Source organism: Bufo bufo, chromosome 1 (genome assembly GCF_905171765.1).
Source record: "Bufo bufo chromosome 1, aBufBuf1.1, whole genome shotgun sequence".
NCBI classification, from domain to species: Eukaryota; Metazoa; Chordata; class Amphibia; order Anura; family Bufonidae; genus Bufo; species Bufo bufo.
Genome location: NC_053389.1, coordinates 735,312,391 through 735,334,947, shown reverse-complemented (window position 1 = coordinate 735,334,947; position 22,557 = coordinate 735,312,391). Strand labels below are relative to the sequence as shown.

The 22,557-nt window shown below is 44.2% G+C and overlaps 1 protein-coding gene across 1 annotated transcript in view; it reads left to right on the top strand.

Annotated features, from left to right (window-relative positions):
• The window catches only part of SLC4A5 (solute carrier family 4 member 5), a 122,821-nt gene that overhangs the window by 15,463 nt on the left and 84,801 nt on the right, over positions 1-22,557 (top strand). The window contains exon 3 of the mRNA XM_040415793.1: positions 18,887-19,016. Coding sequence (XP_040271727.1) covers positions 18,887-19,016 — 130 coding nt within the window. The remainder of the gene's footprint in view (positions 1-18,886; positions 19,017-22,557) is intronic.

Sequence of the window (22,557 nt, the reverse complement as noted above, 5' to 3'; positions counted from 1 at the left end):
ACATTCCAAAACATTATGCATTAACAATGCAGAATGCCTGCCCGTATTTATACACACACAAGTGTTAAATGTGAGAAGAAACCCTTGCTTGTTCAGAAGGATGCCACTTGCCGCACTGAAAACCTTTTCTGAGATGATGCTGGAGGCTGGATAAGACAAGAGCAAAAGGAGCCACTTCTGGCCACTGTTCCAATCTGCCCACCCAGAAGTCCATGAGGTCAGGGAACAAAGTATGTGCCAGGAAAGGCCACAGTCATTTAGAAAACGAGACAATGTTTAAACTTTTTTTTTTTTTTAAAAAGGACAGCTGATGAACACGTGGAAATTGGTCACATTTCGATAATGACGAGACAATCTTTACGGATGCCTGCTTGGCAATAAGTCCAACTGATGACATACAGAAGTATTCCATTTTTAATAAGAATGAATTTTGTTGAACGTGGCCAAAAGTCCAACAGATGCGATATGGCAAAAACTGTGGATGATGATATATGCAGTATATTGGGCAGACTAGATGGGCCAAATGGTTCTTATCTGCCGACACATTCTATGTTTCTATGACATAGAGAAGAATTACATTTTAGAGAATAAAATTTTGGGGAGGGCACGTAAGTGCGCCACATTTACCACAACTAAGTGGTACACCAGCAACTGCGCCACCAGCAACTTGGCCAGGTGAGAATCCAGCTTACATTCGGATTGATGAGCACATAGAGTTGTTTTTTGATCACGCATTCCATTATTGATGATTGACAACAGAGCGGAGAAGGAGTCTGACTGGAGAACAAGTAAGGCCATGTTCACATAACCGTTATGCATTCCGTTATTGTTTTCCGTTACAATATGGTTATAACGGAAAATAACGGAATCCATAACACGGAAGTCAAAACAGAAGCCTTTAAGAGGCATTACATTTTGATCCGTCATAATAGAAGTCTATGGTCAAGCATAACGTATCCATCTGGTTTCCATTATGCAGGACGGAAAAAAAAGTTATAACGGAAAACAATAATGGAATGCATAACGGTGATGTCAACCCAGCCTAACTGATGCGGATGATGACTAGGACACTGTACTGGTTGTGGATGCAGCCTGGCTGCCACAAAGACAGGCAAAAGGAAGACAAACTTGATCTGATTGCTGGATCCAGTGATGCCACTTCATGTGCGCAATAGAGCCGTGGTACCTTGTTTATGCTAGGGAGGCTCATCCCTGCAACCATCTGCCATTGGCTGCCCCCCACCCCACACCAGATGTTTTCATCCGCGCACAGGGAGAAGCAGCGGCGGTGCGGGGACCAGGAGCGGAGTGGGGAGCCAGGTAAGTATATTCAGTGTGAGGGGCCATCATGTGGGGGAGCACTTGTTGGTGTCGGAAAAAATGTGTTTGCTGTGATGATACAACACGACACAATATTTTTAAGGCTAGTTTCACTTCACTTTCCCCGCAGGAGCCCATTAATTATATTGGCACTAGTGTGAAGCTGGCTTTGCAATTATTTTCTAATAAAATTATACATATATCAGACATAATCAAGCAATGGAATCCTATTATTATACTTACCAGCTTATATCATCACAAATAGTTATAAATCTATTGCATATCACCAGGGCCGACTTGGAACTTAAAGTGGCCCTGGAAAAAAAAATAAAAATGCCCCTATGGCCAATTTTTTGGAGTTTTATTTGATCATTAGTTTCTGATGTTATTGCGGTTGAATATCCCACATTTTATATAGGATATGTTCCAGTACTTTTTTTTGTCTGTTCTGAGGTATGTTGAATTTGGGTCTAAATCATGTATCTGGTCAGAGGTCTGAATTAGGGGTCTGGAGTCTAACCTATGGTCTGTTTTAGGTGGTCTGGTCTCTGATCTGATTTTAGGGTTCAGGTCTGGATTCTGTCTTAGGGGACTCTGATTTAGGAATCTACTGTAGTTCAGAGTCTGGATTAATTTAGGGGTCTGGTCTGAGGTCTGAATTAATTTACAGGGCTGGTCTGGGGTTTGAATTCCTTTAGGGTTATTTTTCTGAGGTCAAATTAGTTTATGGGTCTGGTCTAGTCTGAAGTCTGAAATCATTTACGAGTCTGGTCTGGTGTCTGAATTCATTGAAGGGTCTCGTCCGTGGTCTGAATTAATTTATGGGTCTGGGCTGGAATCTGGTGGTCTGGTGTGTAATTAATTATGGGATCTGACACTTGAGGCTTAAATACATTTTGCAGTTTCGGGTACGAACTATAAAGAATTTTTTTTTTTCCAGTACAGTAATTTATGAGTTTCACTTGTTTGTAGCATTTGTTTTATCTTTTGGAGAAAAAAAATGAATGGTTGAGTTTCCTTAAGATAGAATTTTTACAGATGTTCCCAAATGCTAAAAAGTTTGGAAACCCTGCTCTAGCTGTTATAGCTGATTGTAGAGGTTCCCAGTAGTAAGATACCCAGTGTTCAACATTTTGTCATGGCACTCTTGTAACAAAATTGGATATTTTAAGATGTACAACCCCTTGAAGAGTTGGATCTAAACTCATTATCATATTCTGTGTGAGTTGTGGGCACTTTCCTTTGAGCACAGGATTGCTTGCCAAATGCTAGAATTTCAGGTGCCCCAGTATTTTCTAGATACATATCTGTCATCCCCGACTCTTTCGAATACAAATTAACATTATTGGATTTTTTTTCCTCTGCTGTCAGTGTTTGGTGATTAAACCCCTCCAGAATGTAGGTATAAAACGAAGAGGAATTCTTTTACAGAAATAATGTGGGATTAACTTTTGACATACAATGCGTGAAAACTGCATTTCTGACTAAGCCAGCCAGAAAAACAAAGAGAGATGTTAGGTTTGATCTTAGTAGCTCTTTAAAATAATATGACCCCTGCTGGAAGTATTTTATTTTTGTTTTTCATGCAGAGGTAGTGCCCCCCCTACAGAGAGCAAAATGATTGTGCATTAGATGAAATATGGTAAATGTATGTTAAATCTCTGTGCTACTTTTGGCTAACTTTTGCTGTATTGCTAACTTTTGCTGTATTGTTACTGGTATACTGCTAGTATTGAGCCATGTGCCTATTTTACTCCAACTGAGCAGTAATACAGCAAGAGGCAAAAAGGGAAATTTTTTGTGATTGCCTACCCACCTTTGCACTGCCCATTACAAGGATTTGCTGGGACTACAACAGCATTCTTTGGAATTAATAAAATAAAATAGCTAAAAATACTTAAATATTACTATATTATAAATATATTCCCAAATACCTTTCATTAGTTATGATGGCTTGTTATGTCTGGGACTCTTATCAGGGAACATAAAATTGCCGCCATCCTATCAGTACACACAAAACCTGTCCTAATCACACAGCAGGACAAGTTACTTCAGAACACTGAGCTAAAGAGCTGCCTCATCCTCCTCTCTGCTCTACTTGTAAGGGATTATTATCCTAAATACGCACAGAATCCAAATTTCCTCACGCTTTGTGGTAACGAATCACATTTTTTTCCTAAAATGGCTGCTAAATGTGTTAGGACATGGAGAAAGGAACTCTGGGAAAGCGGAATCACCCATAATGCCATGCATGCAGCCAATCAGCAGCCAGCCAGACCTATGATATCACAGCCCTATAAATAGCGGCAGCCAGGGGCGTTGCTAGGGTCTCAAAGGATCCGTGGTCCAAGCCCCAATGAATAAGGCCCAGTTCTCTATGTCTACTTTCACTGTGTTCTTGCGGGGGAACAGCTTGGCGGATCCGTGCTACCACTAGTGCACCGTGCCGCCGGATGTCCGCTCCGGCCCCATTCACTATAATGGGGTGGTCCGCAGGTCCGGCCGCAGCATGGCAAACATGTCGAGAAACGGCTGGAATAAAACTGCAGCACGCTGTCATTTTTTTCAGCCCACCGCTTGGCATGTTTGCCGTACTGCGGCCGGACTTCCGGCGGCACGGTGCACTAGCGGTAGCGCGGATCCGGCAGGCTGCTCACCCGCCAGAAAAGTCTGCCGGGGAAGGCTACCTCTAGTGTGAAAGTAGCCTAAGTCGACCCTCCCCACGCACGCTGCATTTTGCTGTACTCGCTATACAGCAGCACATACCTGTCACATCCGGTGCCTCCAGGTGATGTCTCCTCTGATGTAGATCTTCTCTGTCATCATTTTCTCCACTCGGTCCAGACAACTTCTTAGCTGCACCTCGTCTCCGCAGAGTGTGACCCACAGACATCTTAGCTTCCTCACATTTCTATCATCATCCCCCAACCACAGTGTTCTCCTGCTGCTCGCTGTGCTCCCCAATACCCCCAAATACTATCCTGAAGAAAAATGAGTGCTGTACAGATAGCCCCCCCCATAGTAATAGTGCTCCTCATAGTCCCACCATTAGTAATTCCCTTCTAGAGTGTCCTTATTAGTAATACTGCCCCCTGCAGTGCCCCCAACAGTGATAATGCTCCCCAAGAGTGCCTCCATTAGTAGAAGAGCCCTCCAGTATTAATAATGCCCTCACAGACCCCTCAGTAGTAATAAAGCACCTATAGTGCTCTTTGTAGAAATAAGGCGGATATATAAGTCACTCCTACAGAGCCCCCAGTAGTAATAAGAATGCCTAATGTCCCCTGGATTTAAAATGCCCCCACAGTGCCCCCAGTATTTATATTGCACCTCCTGTTATAATGCTCTCCCCGGCAGTGCCCCCGGTAGTTATATTCCTCCTCTTAGTGTCCTCACAAATTATAGTTCCTCAGCCCCTCCACCATACAGTCCCATGTAAATAACACTATTTCCCTCCCTCCCCCATAGAGTCCCATGTAAATAACACCACCCCCTCTCCAGCCACAATCAACATACAGTCCCATTTAAATAACATAACACTATCTTTCCAGCCCCCTCCAATATACAGTCCCATGTAAATAACATCCCTCTCTGTCTACAGCCCCCTCCAATATACAGTCCCATGTAAATAACACCACCCCCTCTCCAGCCTCCTCCAACATACAGCCTCATGTAAATAAAATCGCCCCCTCCCCAGCCTCCTCCAACATACAGTCCCATGTAAATAGAATCACTCCCTCCCACAGCCTCCATCAACATACAGTCCCATGTAAATAACATCACTCCCTCCCACAACCACCATCAACATACAGTCCCATGTAAACATCACTCCCTCCCACAGCTGCCATCAACATACAGTCCCATGTAAATAACATCACTCCCTCCCCCAGCCACCATCAATATACAGTCCCATGTAAATAGCATCCCTCCCTCCCACAGCTGCCTTCAACATACAGTCCCATTTAAATAACATCACCCCCTCCCACAGCCGCCTTCAACATACAGACTCATGTAAATAACATCACTCCCTCCCGCAGCCACCATCAATATACAGTCCCATGTAAATAACATCACCCGCTCCCCAGCCTTATCCAACATACACAACCAATAAAAGATATATGGATCTATAGGTACCAAATCACAACTCAAGCAACGAAATTTTATACAAAATCACAGATGTTTTTATTGGTACAAAATAGAGTTGTGACCACTGGCCACACAGACATTTAAGAACACTTAAAATGCCATACAGACCGCAGATATGTGGTAGTTACAATGATTATGCGTAAAGTGCAAGTGCTAAAATTACTTTAAAGCAAAGGAGATTGGTCAGTGCCTAACACCGAGTTTGGTCCTGTCTATACTATATTGCAAACGGTAAACAATGGACCGTAGACTAAAAGGACCTGATACTCACATCAATGACTCTAAACAAATAATAACATAAATGAGAAAGCATACTGACCAAAATCTCTACCACGGCACTGACAGTCTGTGCCCCGACGCGCGTTTCGCCGTCAGCTGTCAGTGCCGTGGTAGAGATTTTGGTCAGTATGCTTTCTCATCTATGTTATTATTTGTTTATACAGTCCCATGTAAATAACATCACTCCTGAACATTTAGTCCCATGATAGCATCCCTCCCTTCAGCCCTAACATACAGTCCCAGTTAAATAACCTCAACTCCCAGCATTGCTCTGCCTCTCCCTTCACTTACCTCTCCTCATGTAGCAGACATCACCTCAGATTCTTCCCCAGAAGGGACTTCTCCTCTTCACTGCGGACATCATCGCAGGTCCTTCTCAACCCCTGCCTTCTGCACTGATCACAAGACCTGTGATGTCATCACAGGTCCTTAAGATCTTGAAGTGCATTATATTCAATTGTATTGCCGTCCTAAGGTGGCAGCCATCTTAGATTCTGCCATTTACCAGTGTACTTAGTGCAGGGAGAGACATCTGCAGGCGCTAGGGACAGTGTTAGAAAAAAGGCCATTGTGCTAAAAAAACAATTTATAAGTGCAGGGAAAGATTATTCAAGGTGTAAGGAAAGGATAGGGAGGAATCATTCCACAGTTTTTATGTTGAAAAGGGTTCAGTAGAGGAGGCTACAGCCTGGGTAAAAGGGACAATCCTATTACATCTTGCTGCACTGACTGGGGACCCAAATTGCCATTATACAGCTTTGTAATTCCAGCAAACCGTTCTTATTAGGGTGCAAGTGCTGTTTGATACAGTCATTAACAGGGTTTATTACAAGGCAATATTTCTATGTTTTATTTGCCCTTGTGCGTTGCAGTTATATGTTCTAAAGCATTTTTTGGCTTGTATTAGTATGAAAAAAAGGGCTTATTAGCTGTTGTGTGGTGAAGTGCTAAAATTAAAGGCCTTTTTGGCATGTATTAGTGGCAAAAGTAAAATATATTTGCCTCTCAGCAGGACAGTTATCTGTTCTAAAGCCTTTTGTGGTGTGTATTAGTGGAAAAACAAAAAATATATTTGCCGGTCAGTGGTGCAGTTATATGTTTTAAAGCCTTTTGTGGCGTGTATTAATGTAAAAAGAAAAAATATATTTGCCGGTCAGCGGTCAGCCTTTTGTGGTGTGTATTAGTGGAAAAACAAAAAATATATATTTGCAGCTCAGTGATGCAGTTATCTGTTGTAAAGCCTTTTGTGGCGTGTATTAGCGAAAAAAGAAAAAATATATTTGCCGCTCAGCGGTGCAGTTATCTGTTTTAAAGTCTTTTGTGGCATGTATTAGTGGAAAAAGAAAAAATATATTTGCCGTTCAGCGGTGCAATTATCTGTTCTAAAGCCTTTGTGGCGTGTATTAGTGGAAAAACAAAAAATATATTTGCCGGTCAGTGGTGCAGTTATATGTTTTATAGCCTTTTGTGACGTGTATTAGTGTAAAAAGAAAAAATATATTTGCCGCTCAGTGGTGCAGTTATCTGTTCTAAAGCCTTTTGTGGCGTGTATTAGTGGAAAAACAAAAAAATATATTTGCCGCTCAGCGGTGCAGTTATCTGTTTTAAAGCCTTTTGTGGCGTGTATTAGTGGAAAAACAAAAAATATATTTGCCGGTCAGTGGTGCAGTTATATGTTTTAAAGCCTTTTGTGGCGTGTATTAATGTAAAAAGAAAAAATATATTTGCCGGTCAGCGGTGCAGTTATATGTTTTAAAGACTTTTGTGTCATGTATTAGCGGAAAAAGAAAATATATATTTACCGCTCATCGGTGCAGTTATCCGTTGTAAAGCCTTTTGTGGCATGTATTAGCGGAAAAAGAAAAAATATATTTTCCGCTCAGTGATGCAGCTATATGTTTTAAAGCCTTTTGTGGCATGTATTAGTGGAAAACAAAAAATATATTTGCCAGTCAGCAGTGCAGTTATATGTTTTAAGGCCTTTTGTGGAGTGTATTAGCGGAAAAAGAAAATATATATTTGCCGCTCAGCGGTGCAGTTATCTGTTTTAAAGCCTTATGTGGCATTTATTAGTGGAAAAACAAAAAATATATTTGCCAGTCAGCAGTGCAGTTATATGTTTTAAAGCCTTTTGTGGCGTGTATTAGTGTAAAAAGAAAAAATATATTTGCCGCTCAGCGGTGCAGTTATCTGTTCTAAAGCCTTTTGTGGCGTGTATTAGTGGAAAAACAAAAAATTATATTTGCCAGTCAGTGGTGCAGTTATCTATTTTAAAGCCTTTTGTGGTGTTTATTAGTGGAAAAACAAAAAATATATTTGCCGGTCAGTGGTGCAGTTATATGTTTTAAAGCCTTTTGTGGCGTATATTAATGTAAAAAGAAAATATATATTTGCCGGTCAGTGGTGCAATTATATGTTTTAAAGGCCTCCTGCACACGACCGTATTTTTTTGCGGTCCGCAAAAACAGGTCCCGTTTTTCCGTGATCCGTGACCGTTTTTTCGTCCGTGGGTCTTCCTTGATTTTTGGAGGATCCACGGACATGAAAAAAAAGTCGTTTTGGTATCCGCCTGGCCGTTACAATGCAAGTCAATGGGGACGGATCCGTTTGACGTTGACACAATATGGTGCAATTTCAAATGGATCAGTCCCCCATTGACTTTCAATGTAAAGTCAGGAGTTAATATACCATAGGATCGGAGTTTTCTCCAATCCGATGGTATATTTTAACTTGAAGCGTCCCCATCACCATGGGAACGCCTCTATGTTAGAATATACCGTCGGATTTGAGTTACATCGTGAAACTCAAATCCGACAGTATATTCTAACACAGAGGCGTTCCCATGGTGATGGGGACGCTTCAGGTTAGAATATACTAAAATAACTGTGTACATGACTGCCCCCTGCTGCCTGGCAGGTGCTGCCAGGCAGCAGGGGGCAGCCCCCCCCCTGTAGTTAACACATTGGTGGCCAGTGGGCCCCCCTCCCTCCCCTGTAGTTAACTCGTTGGTGGCCAGTGGCCCCCCTCCCTCCCCTGTAGTTAACTTGTTGGTGGCCAGTGGGCCCCCCTCCCTTCCCTGTAGTTAACTCGTTGGTGGCCAGTGGGCCCCCCCTCCCTCCCCTGTAGTTAACTCGTTGGTGGACAGTGGGCCCCCCTCCCTCCCCTGTAGTTAACTCATTGGTGGCCAGTGGGCCCCCCCTCCCTCCCCTGTAGTTAACTCGTTGGTGGCCAGTGGGCCCTCTCCCCTCCCTCCCCCTCCTAATTAAAATCTCCCCCCCCTATCATTGGTGGCAGCGGAGAGTACCGATCGGAGTCCCAGTTTAATCGCTGGGGCTCCGATCGGTAACCATGGCAACCAGGATGCTACTGCTGTCCCGGTTGCCATGGTTACTTAGCAATTTGTAGAACCATTATACTTACCTGCGAGCTGCGATCTCTGCGTCCGGCCGGGAGCTCCTCCTACTGGTAAGTGACATGACCTGTCACTTACCAGTAGGAGGAGCTCCCGGCCGGACGCAGCCATCGCAGCTCGCAGGTAAGTAAAAAAAGGCTTATTAGCCGTTGTTTGCTAAAGTGAGAAATTTAAACATTTTTTTTGGGATGTTTTCATTTCCTTTTTATTTTATTTATTTGATCTAACAGTATGTCACACAGAAAAGTGCCAGACCTAAATGATTCTGGCGCAGGCAGAGGTCGCAGCAGAGTAAGAGGGTGTGGCAGCAGGGGTCGCAGCGAGAGGCTTGAGCTCGAGGGGTCATCTAGCGATTGTGTCTTCTCCATCAACCCAGCAGTTTTTGAATGGTTGACTGGGTCATCAACTTCGTCCCAAGTGACATCAGACACCCCCAGCCAAGAGTGTTAGATTCATCTGACATGACGCTTAGTTGGCATGGCCCGAGAGCAGGCCCTGTGCCCCCACCTGTCCTGAACCTGCCTCTGTCATTTTTAGTTTCCTCAGCGCGAGAAGTATTATATGCCGTAGGCTCGGCTCCACTTTTCAGCAAGGAAGAGCTACTAGAGGAGACTCAGCAGCTACTGGCCAGCCAAGATGTGGAGGAGACATCCGTCGCTTCCCTTCGGTAGGCGGGCAAGTAGTAATGAGGAGAGTGGCGTGGGAGCTAGTGTTGCGAGCGGTCAGGCTCCTAACCCAGGTACGGTTGAGGAGGACATCAGTGACGTGCAGACAGTACTCGATGATAATGATGTAGCTGATCGCCCTTGGGAGATGGGTGACGAAAGGGCTTCATCATCATCGGGAGAAGAGGGTGGCAGCTTGCCCGTGAGGCAGCAGCGGAGCCAGCAAGTCACTACCGTGGCTGGGAGTCAGCAGAGTGGGAGGTCGGGAGCCAAACATGCCCGTGGAAGACCACCCGCTTTGCGGGAGCCTACCTGCCCGGGAAGTAGCGGTGCACGGGTTCATGGAGGCAGCGGCGGTAGCAGTCAGTCAGTGCGTAGTGTTGGGGGTAAAATCACCTACTCGGCGGTGTTTCTCCCCTTGATATATGCAGTTTTTTGTTAAGCTGTCGGAGGAGGAGGTGAATATGGCCATATGTAGAATCTGTGGGCAGAAGGTGAAGCGTGGCTCGGGTGCCAATGTTGGCACTATGGCCCTGCATCAACATATGCAGTGTCGCCATAAAGTGGCCTAGGAGAACCGTAGCTCTGATGTGGCGGTCCAGCCTGCCACAGAAACCGCTGCATCACCCAGTGGCACGCACCTGGTTTCAGGCAGTCAAGGCTCCACCACCTCAGCCGAAGGGAGCTGTCTGTCCTTCCCAACATATGCTGGTCCTGATGCTCCTGCTCCTCTTCCTCCTACTCCTCATCAGTCATTCCGCCAGCAATCGATCACCGAAGCGATTGCCAAGAGACAACAGTATGCGTGCACTCATCCAACTGTGCAGAAGCTTAACATGCTCCTGTCCAAGTTCCTGGTGCTGCAGTCCCTCCCTTTCCCCAGAGAACTGATGGCTTGTGCCAAGCCGAGGTAGAGAGTCCCAAGCTGTAATTTCTTTGCCAAAAAGGCAGTACTAGCCGTGCACACACATGTAGAACAGAAGGTGGGCCAGTCCTTAAACATGTTGGTGTCTACCAAAGTGCACGGCAGCGCCGACGTGTGGAGCTGTAACTATGGTCAGGGACAATACATGTCCTTTACGGCCCACTGGTTCAATGTGGTTCCTGCACAGCCACACCAGCAGCTTGGCCAGTTGACGCCGCTTCTGCCTCCACGTTGTCATGCCTTTGGTCCTGCGACAATTTCCGCCTCTGCCTCCTTATCCTCCACCGTGTCCTCAGCCTCCAGTGCAGGGACAATTTACAGTGCCCCTCCAGCATACCACATCTGCAGGGCACAGCGGTGTCACGCTGTTCTGCACCTGGTTTGCCTTGGCGAACAGAGTCACACAGGGGAGGAACTGCTCCGTGTCCTTCAGCAAGAAATCGAATACTCGCTTTCTCCACGACAACTCAAAATCGGAACCATGGTGACCAACAACGGGAAGAACATGGTGTCGGCGCGGCATCAAGGATGGTTGAGCAATGCCCCCTGCATTGCACATGTGTTTAATCTGGTTGTCAAGCGGTTCCTGCAGTCTTCCACCAATCTGCAAGACATCCTAAAAATGGCCAGGAAACTTTGCATGCACTTCAGCCACTCGTACACCGCAAAGCACACCCTCCTTGAGCTGCAGCGGCAGAACGGCATCCCCCAACATAGGCTGATATGCGACGTTTCCACCCGTTGGAATTCCACCCTCCATATGTTGGACCGACTGTACGAACAGAGAAAGGCCATAAAATATTTCCTGATTATCTAAGCGTACAGGAGTACTCCCCTGTGTAACTTCAATGTCAGCCAGTGGCAGCTCATGCGTGACACCTGCCGTTTGCTCAGGCCCTTTAAAGAGGCCACGTTATTTGTCAGTCACCAGGACTATGGGATGAACAATGTCATTCCACTGCTTCATGTCCTGGAACAGATGCTGGTAAATCTGGCTGGTCAGGGGACTGAAGATGTGGCACCTAGATCTCACGGCCACATTGCCCTGTGGGGGCTGAACTGGAGGACGAAGAGGAGAAGGACATTAGAGCACAAGCAATGTGTAGCAAAATTAGTGTTTTTTCTACATAGGTGACAGGAGAGGAGGAGCAGGAGCACACAGAGGAGCTACAGGGCAATGAGGAAGATGAGGCAGAGGACCCAGACACACCGTGGCAGTATGCAGTGGAGATGAAGGCAGGGAGTCCCTCTGAGTCACTTGCAGGGGCGTAACTAGAAGTGACTGGGCCCCACAGCAAATATTTGTAAGGGCCCCCCCAGTGCGCTTCGCACCTCCCTCCTCCTGTGTAAACCCCACTCCTTTGGCACAGTGTAGAGGTATACTGTACATTGTGTGGCACAGTGTAGGCTATATGTGTATAACAAACATATTTTATATGAAAACTTACAATTACTTGACTTGGCCCTTGGGGATCTCGGACACCACTTCAACACTTGGCCGGGGGCTCGGCGGAGCTGATGTTGTGTTTTATCCTAATGAGAAAGATTTCATAATAAGGATTTGGGGAAGGGGCAGAGGGATAGCAGAGCAGGGAGAGGCTGGTGCTGCTACTAGGGGACCATACCATGTGGGAGTAATAAAGCCCACCATAATGACCCCCCCAGTAGTAATAATTCTCCTTATAATGTGCAAAAAATACCCCCTTGCAATGCCCCCAGTTGAGATAATGTCCCCATAGTGCCCCCATAATGTCCCAGTATAAAATACCCCTATATAGTGCCCCCAGTAAATTCCCCCATAGTGCTCCACACCCTCCTTCCTCCTAGTGCCCCCCATAATGTACCAGTATAAAATGCCCCATATATAGTGCCCCAGTAGATGCCCCTCAGTGTCCGGCCTCTGATAGGCTGCCGGCCTAGTGTCCCCCATAATGCCCCCCAATAATGTGCCAGTAAGTGTCCCCATAGAGGCCCCCCCCATCATGAGCCAGTTTCAAGTGCCTCTCACCTCCCCCCCACATGTCCCAGTATCATAGTGCCATCTCCCCCCCCCCCATGTGCCAGTATCAAGTGCCTCTCTCCCCCCCACCCATGTCCCAGTATCATAGTGCCATATCCCCCCCAAAAAAAGTGACAGTATCAAGTGCCTCTCCCCCCCATGTGCCAGCATCATAGTGCCAAACCCACCCATGTGCCAGTATCAAGTGCCAAACCCCCACCACGTGCCAGTATCAAGTGCCTCTCTCCTCCCCCCCATGTGCCAGTATTAAGTGCCTCTCTCTTCCCCCCCATGTCCCAGTATCATAGTGCCATCTCCCCCCCAAAAAAGTGCCAGTATCAAGTGCCTCTCTCCCCCCCATGTGCCAGTATCATAGTGCCAAACCCACCCATGTACCAGTATCAAGTGCCAAACCCCCCCTCCCACGTGCCAGTATCAAGTGCCTCCCCCCCATGTGCCAGTATCAGGTGCCTCCCCCCCCATGTGCCAGTATCAGGTGCCAACCCCCCCATGTGCCAGTATCAGGTGCCAACCCCCCTCCCCCTATGTGCCAGTATCAAGTGCCTCCCGCTCCCCCCATGGCAGTAACAGTCGGGTATTAAAAAAAAAAAAAAAAAACACTTCTACTTACCTCCATGTCAGCGATGCGATGCAGCCTCTTCCTGTGTCCTGCCCTGTATGTCCATATATGGAGTCAGTGCTTGTATTTCAGAAAAGTTTCTGCTGGGATTCGAACCCACAACCTTCATGTATCAGAGGCAAAGCATTTACCCACACAGCCATAAGAGCTGCCTTGCCACTGACTGAAAAAATATGAGACTTCTACTGTTATAGCTGGCTAAGTGTACATCTATACACATGACAGCTGCCCCAACACACCCAGCACTGCTATATCTCTATATGACAGCTGTCCCAGCACACTCAGCTCTGCTATATCTCTATATATGATAGCTGCCCCAGCACACCCAGCTCTGCTACATCTAACACACATGACAGCTGCACCAGCACACTCAGCTCTACTATATCTCTATATATGACAGCTGCCCCAGCACACCCAGCTCTGCTACATCTATATATCTCTAAGTTTTGCTATACAGTAGATAGATATATAGAGATATAGCAAAGCTGAGTGTGCTGGGGCAGCTGTCATGTGTATAGATGTAGCAGAGCTGGGTGTGTTTGGGCAGCTGTCATGTGTATAGATGTAGCACAAACAGGAAGTTAATATCACCAACCATTCCCATTTTATTAAGATGTATCCATATAAATGTCCCCCCCTGTAGAGTCGCTTATGAGCAGTTTTCTTCACCCGCCTAGTGAAGAAACTACTCACTAGCAGCAGCATCTAGACCTGGAGCAGAACCTGAACCAGCAAGTGGTGACATACTTGGAGTGCACCCTGCCAGCCGTCATTGAAGATCCGCTGGACTAGTGAGCAGCCAAACTGGATTTGTGGCCGCAACTGTCTGAGTTTGCCCTGGAAAAGTTGTCCTGCCCGGCCAGTAGTGCGGCATCAGAGGGGGTGTTTAGTGCGGCGGGGGCCATAGTTACCCCAAGAAGAACTCGCCTGTCCACCCAAAATGTGGACAGACTGACCTTTGTCAAGATGAATCAGGCGTGGATCAGCCAGAATTTCCCCCACCAATGGCTGATGCATCAGACTAGATCATCCATGGTACCCACCTCCACACCTTGCCACTCTGTAGCCTTCTGATGGTGCTGCCACCTCCACACTATGTCACCTTGCCACTCTGTGGCCTCCTGATGCTGCTGCCACCTTCATACTATGTCACCTTGCCACTCTGTGGTCTCTTCATGCTGCTACCACACCTCCACACTATGTCACTTGCCACGCGTGGCCTCCTGATGCTGCCACCACCTCCACACTGTCATTGTGCCCCTCTGTGGCCTCCTCATGCTGCTTCCACCTCACCACTATGTCATAGGGCCACTCTGTGAACTTCTCATGCTGTTCCCACCCTCCCCACTTCATGACTGGGCCACTATTTTGCCTTTCAGCCTGGCTGACATCATCATTTATTTGACCCTTCTTCTGATCTGTCAGAAGGAAGGAAAAATTAGATGCACAACGGACCCTGTCTGTGTAGCAGCTGTAATGCCTATATGGTCCCATCAGAATTGGATTGTCATTTGGTAGCCAAAAGCAGGAGTGGGTTCAAAACACAGAAGACATGCAAATATTTTGTTCACGTGCCATCTCTGTTTTGGATCAACTCCTGTTTTTTTGGGGCATTAGCAATACTGATGGATTACTGACCAAATGCTGACAGGATCCGTTTTTTGTGGGTTCCAACAATGTCATTGCTGGTATGGAATATGGTTAACCTGGTGCAAAGGAAGAAAGTGCATGAGGATTACCAATGTACTTAATACTTAATTGCTTTTATGATACTTGCCTCATTTAGCCATCCTTCCTTGGAAGATGGTAGCAGTAGACTTTTTTGTTTATTTAGGTTGACTTTCTGCACCACAGTGTACATTGGATATGTAATGTATGCGTTGGGATGGCTATATTAAACATAGGGCTCTGAGGGCATCCCACTGCTAGATGGTTTCCCTGCAAATGGGTTTTTATGTGCAAATTTGATAAGTACACTTCAAAAAGATTGATAATGTGATTTATAGTATAACAATACATTTTCTGTATAAAAGGCAGTTAATAGGCCACAATTACCAGCCACTAGGGTGGGTTGTATACTTCTCCACATAAGGAGAAGGAGTTAGAACAGTCTAGAGGTAGACAGTCTGTGGATAGCTGTGAAAATAGAAATACACAAGATCAGTGTAGAGACAGTGGATGTTTGAACAGTATGCGTGTAGATGCAAAGATATTTTTGAGATGCATAACAGTACCAAAAGGAGGTGCGAGTAGAAGCCCTGTGGAGATAAGCCGGCTCAAAGGATAGACTTCATATCAGACATTGTCCAAAAGAAAAAAGCTTCAGGCCCTGGACAAACCTAAATGAAGAATCTGGATATGCCCACCATATTACATCCTACAGTGGAAATCTGTATTAACCTTAACTGTCAGTATGGCAACTCAAAAAAAGGTGCAGAGCTTAGTCTGATGCTAGGGTCTGGCCTGTGTTTGCATCATACAAGAGAAAGTGTTGCACCCCTATTTCTAGCTTATGCAAAAGACAACTAGAAGTGCAGTGTGAGGAAATTGCTTTAAAGAGACATTTTGGCTTAGTAACCATGTAACATGTGAAATCCATGGAAATGCACTTGTGTAAGAACTGCCAGTCCATGAATGCCAAGAGTTCTAACTGATGTGCTTGAAATTGATTCTTCAGTAAAGAATGGTTCTACTGCAAAACTGCTTCTTCATTGCCTCAACCCCTGCAGGGGACCCTGCCTTGCACTTCATAATTCATCACCATCAAGGGCATCCCAAACAAATATCAGGCAGAAGAACCCCAGAACCAGTGTATGCCCCGAAAGGAAGAAAGTTGCACCCTTCCCATCACTGCACGGCCCAGGAGAGTGTTAGAATGAGTAACGACTACAACATCTATTCTTGCTACTATCCCTCCTACTCTCTCCTCTTCTCACCTTTCCTGGGTTTGCTGCAGGTACACAGAGCTAAACATATGAATTTCATGAAACCCTATTCATTGTTGCTCAGTTTTTTATAAATGTTGTCGCAAGATATGACACCAATGTTGGATGCCACTTCTGGGACCTGCACCTATTTCTAGAACAAAGCTCCCAAAGTGAATAAGAGCGCACGGACGCCCTCTATTTACTTCTCTGGAAGTGCCAAAAATAGCTGAGCGCTGGCTCGGATATGTCCGACAATTCCATAGAGGTGATTGGAATGGCGGCCTCGCTTGCCTGGTGTGCTCTCTATTAATTTCAATGGGACTTCTGAAAATAGCCAAGCACACTGCTTGGCTGTTTTCAGCACTCTCACAGAAATTAATGGAGGGCGGCCGCGCATGCGAGGTGCGCTCTCCTTCACTTTAGGCACTCCATTCTAAACACAGATGGCGCAGGTCCCAGAGGTGGGACCCACACCTATCTAACATTGGTGGCATATCCTAGCGATATAGTACCAATATTTGAGACATGACAACCCCTTTAAGTGAAGCTAAATGCTCGAACTAAAAAACAGAAATTACTTTTCAAAAATTTACACTGCAATTTCATCTCTGCGATTACCAACACGTAGCGATCATTTTTAGCAGTCTGTATTGCGCAAGAGGACTGTTCAGAATTGGGATAGTAATGCCAGCCAGCACCACAACAGAGTCTGTCTGTGGCACCTTGGCTGAAGAATTGATGTCATAAATGTTATTATCAGAATGTTCCAACTTTTAATTAAAGTATTCTTGTTACTGACAATGTAGATCTTTACCTTTCGGAAAATATACTAATTTTAGTTTAAGAAGATGATAAGATATTGAAAATAATTGCACAGCCTAATGTGAATTGATGGAATATGCCCAGAGCCGCAGCGCACTGGTGTATGAGTAATGAAGTGCCATACACAGTGAGGCGGATCAGCCAGGCACTTAGCCTTTGTCATGATCGTACTACATTCTATTACAAACCCATGAAAATGGAACAGCAATCTGCAGCTCACAATAAGGAGCAGGGTGCTTAAACTCTTACAATCTTGGTAATTTATGGAATGTACTAAATCCTGAGATTACACCATTCATGATTCAGATACACAGAGTTGCACACTATGGAAGGATCATCCATTACATCGAAGAACTGATTACTGATTGAACACATGAAATACTTTTCAGACGTATAAATTCTGTTTCCCACTAATTTTTCTCTAATTGTGATGTTAATATATGTGGAACTGGGGTTCTGTGGGCCCACAGAAGGAAATTATTCTAAGGGCCCACCCTATCTACACAGAACATGTGGATGCCCACTTTTACATTGTAATCTTTGTTGTTCCACACCCAGGACAACTCATTTATAAAGTCTAAAAGCCTCCATACACATAAGAGAAAGTTGTCTAGACAAATTTTGGTGGGACCGCCTGACTATTGTATGTACAGTATATGTCTCAGAGAAAATCATTCTTGCTTGAAAAAGGCTATGTTGTAGCCGAAATGTTGCACTTTTTGTACATTTTTTGATCAATTTAATAAAAAAGCCACTGTGGGAGATGCTGACATTGAATGATTTTCTTTGACGTTTGTTGAGTGCTGGATGTGGATCCACCAGCGGGGCAGGCTGTTGCATTCCTGATAGGTGATTACAAGGGACATTGTGCTGCTTGGTATGTGTATGGGGGCTCCCAACTATTTCCTGATGTATCGGGGAATGAAGGATTAGACATTTTGAATTTCAGTGCCATACTTTGGTTCTGACAGAAGATAAGATTCCAACAGAGGTCAAACCTAGCATGCATGTGTTTGGTCAGGTGCAATAGCTGTTAGCCAAATGAGTAACAGTAAGAGACTATTAATGAACTAACCAAGAAGAAACAGACCCTAGTTACCATCACCAGCAGTAGATGGGCTTACCTAGACTCCTGGATCTCTTGGTCCCATTTTTATACGCCCTCCAGAAGATCCTTTGGTACTTTACTGGGCCAGCCTAACCTTGGCTGTCCCAAGTTAAACAGAGCAAATACATTATATGCATGATTAATACTGTACTGTAGTAGATTGTAGCAGTAGGTTGGCACTATTGATGGGGCACTGATTGCCCTGTTATGGGGCACTATGCTAAGCAATGTTTTGGACCCACTGTGTTGTAATTTATATGGTAAAACCTGGTTAGTAATATAATTAGGTGTGTTCTACTATGAGGTATTGTGGCTGGCCTTTGTATGGGAGCACAGTAGTCTTTTATGGGGAAACTTTGACTGGAAAAGGTAAGGGGGCACTACAACAAAAATATCACTGGAAAATAATGTTAGATTGTGCTCTCATCCCCCCTCATCAATATTTGAGAGGTATGGTCACTTTTGTGTGTGGATAATGTTGGTTTTATCTAATAATTTTTTGGAGTTAATATTATTTTGCTTGGTAAACAGATTTATTGTATTATAGTCCAGTTATGAGTTTAGTTTGGTTTACATAGAAATAACTGCAGAAAAACAAAGTCCCTGGATTTTATCTTGTACTAATGATGGATGTCATTCCTAGTGTCTCCGGCGGCTGAACGTCTACGATATATACTGGGGGAAGATGAAGAGGCACCAAATCCTACATTATTTACAGAGATGGACACTCTACAGCATGATGGTGATGACATGGAGTGGAAGGAAACCGCAAGGTACTTTTTAAAAAATTTCCATTATTATAAAACTTCGATAAAGTGACTTTACAGTTTTGCACCATACTGTATGTATCACAATTTCTGGAGAATTTTACTGAACTAGCTGCACAGCTAGATGTATTTTTCTCACAAGCAGAGAGCATCTACCTTCTGTGGAATATGCCAGCACTTTACTGCCATTACTGCCACAATGTCCTTTCCCTTACTTCCCTCTATTGCACTACAGTATATGCACCATCTTATTGCTGTTATTGCAGTTTGTTCGCTGAAGTTTGTCCCTGCTAACTCCTTGCAGCCATGCTCAATTCCTCCCTTCTTTCTGTCTTTGGCTGCCAGTTTTCATATATGCTGTTTCTCGGAACATCTTTTGTTGAACCCTGGCAAATAATCAGCTTTTAAGCTACTGTTTTGCATAATTACAAGTGTTCAGACTGAAAATAAGCCTCATCTGGATTCTTCATTCAGTGGAGTTGAACACTGTCTGATAGACATCAGTTGGAATTAATCAATGCAGACAACCATAGCCATATTATCTCATAAGCTCACATTTAAGACTAGGTACTGAGTCAGAACATTTGGTCCTGGCAATAAATCATTGACATACTTGCACTGTGATAATATGCATATTCTGAATCCTTCATCTGACCACAGTGTATAGAGTCCAGGAACATAGCTGGAGAAGAAGGCTGCGGGGCATGTGTCCTGGATACCGAGGTGCCAAGGAGCACAGCATGTCACTCTACATTGGCTTGGGTTTAAAAATGGAGGGCTAGGGCAGCAAACTGAATGGTGAATGAAAGCCAAGTTTCAATTCTGTATGTATTTGTAGTTGTAATGGTTACCCACAGTCCTTGTGACTTCCGCTATTACTGCATTTTTTAAGCGTACGTAGAGTTTTCAAAAAAAAGTTTGCATAATGGCTGTGTTTCTTTTGGCAATCATAACTGTGAAGGGACAGGTCTTTTTTATGCTTCCCTACTGTCTTTTTGAGCCAAATTATTTCCTTTTTCAACTGCACAGCTCGATGCATTTCTCTCACAAGCGGGGGGCAACTCCCTTCTTTGGAATTTGCCAGCACTTGCCATGAAGTCCTTTCCTTTACTTCCCACTATGTTTGTTTTCAGCTCTGGAGCTCACAAAACAGATAATGAGGGGGAAATCAGACTTACAGACACACAGGAGGCTCCTATAATCTTCAAAAGCTGTTCTTTTATCAGGCTCTGGATCTTAGAGACTTGTCTTCATATGTGTCTTGTATGTATTGGAAAAACAAGATAGAGAGTTCAGAAAAGGCCAGGTACAGCACATTTGAACACAGAACTGATATTTTCGTACTTGAAACGCACTGCACATATATGACCAAGCCGCATCGATTGATGTATCACTGCAAAAGAGTCCATGCATAACTTGGATCAGCAATAATAAGATGTAAGTCTTGTTGCGTTCATAGACATTGGGGTAGATTTATCAAAATTTGTGGCTTAGTTACCCACAACAACCAATCAGATTCCACCTTTCATTTTCTGAAGGAACTTCGAAAAATAACATGTGGAATCTGATTGGTTGCTGTGGGCAACTAAACCTGTTTTCCTTTACTCCAGTCCTTTGTGAATAAAATAAATATGAAGAAACAGCCCTTCACTCATGGGTTTTAGAGATTTTATTCAGTCAGTAACAGCATTTAAAGTTCTTTTAATTACTAGGTATGTAATCAGGGAGGGAGTGACATCAGTAAGTAATATGTGTCAACCCGAAACAAATTAGCACACTAATGAAGCAACCACATGCATTCCTTATTAATGTAGCACAAACAAATCCTGCTTTAAACTCTAATGAAAGTATTACATGAGCCCAGAGAAATACTCACTTTAATAAGTTAGATTAACAAGTCAGAAGCTAAAATCCGCAAGGAATTTTCTCTCTAGGACACTAAGTAGTCCTTATTGTGCTCACATAGCCCCCTAACACTTCCACCCTCTTACCAAATCAAACATATATTGAACTACATTAATAAAATTATGATGACCCTTAGCCAGTGGCATACCTACCATATAGGCAGACCACACAGCTGCTATGGGTCCTATGAGGAAGGGGGGTCCACAGTGGAGGAGAGGCCCCGCCCCCTAATTGCTCTCATCTATCTTCCTAAAGCTAAATGACCTTTGATGATGTCATCACAGGTCCTGTAAGGGAACTGCACAGTGTAAAGTGTAGTTCCCAGGTTAGAACAGTGCATCTGTCAGGACCTATGATGACATCATATTCAACATCACAGGTCCTGGAGGATCTAGCAAAGGAACTGCACCAAAAATGGTGTAGTTCCCAGGTTTGAAAGGTACATCTGCCAGGACCTGTGATGGCATCATCACAGGTCCTTCAACCCCTAATAGCAAGTATTAGAAGTTCACAACTCTACATTGATCCATACAGACTGGAATAGAGTGGTAAGAGGAGGTCCTCCACTTTTCTCTTCATTTGTCCTCCACCCATGCCCTGTTTTTACTCATTGCTCACTCATATATAATACTTCAGACAGTTACAGTGACCACTCACTACCTCATGTACCTGACACACAGTGACCATAATGTATAACTGACCACATATATCTGTACACACTGCAACTATTATACCTATTATAGCTCTGTATGTATATATATATATATATATATATTTGTTTATTTATATACACACACACACTGCATATATTACACAGTATTATAGATGCAATATGTACAGATATATAGTATATACAACAGTTTACTGATATGTGGGGTACAAGGTATAATAGATGCAGTGTGCACAGGTATATAGTATATACAGCAGTGTACTGATATGTGAGGTACGAGGTATAATAGATGCAGTATGTATAGATATATAGTATATACAGCAGTGTACTGAAATATGAGGTATAATAGATATAGTGTGTACAGATATATAGTATATACAGCAGTGTACTGATATGAGAGGTACGGGGTATGATAGATGCACCGTGTACAGTTATATTGTATATACAGCAGTGTGCTGATATGTGAGGTATGAGGTATAATAGATGTAGTGTGCACAGATATATAATATATACAGCAGTGTACTAATATGTTAGGTATGGGGTATACTAGATGCAGTGTGTACAGGTTTATTGTATATACAGCAGTGTACTGATATGTGAGGTACAAGGTATAATAGATGCAGTGTGTCTAGAAATATAGTATATACAGCAGTGTACTGATATGTGAATTACGAGGTATAATAGATGCAGTGTGTACAGATATATAGTATATACAGCAGTGGGGGCCCAATTTAGATTTTTGATATGGGGACTAGTGATTTCTATGTACGCCCCTGCGCTTAGCTAAAACAATCAGTTCATATAAGACCCTGGTTACCACATAATATCAACTCAAGTCAAGGCAAAAGCTTTGTACAGTAGGTGTCACAGTCATATTGGTGTTTGACCGTGACGCGGTTGCCGTGCAGACTCGTTGCGTGTGGCAACGTGTAGTTTGTGGTTTGCACGTGGACTTCCCCTTTAAGTTGTGTC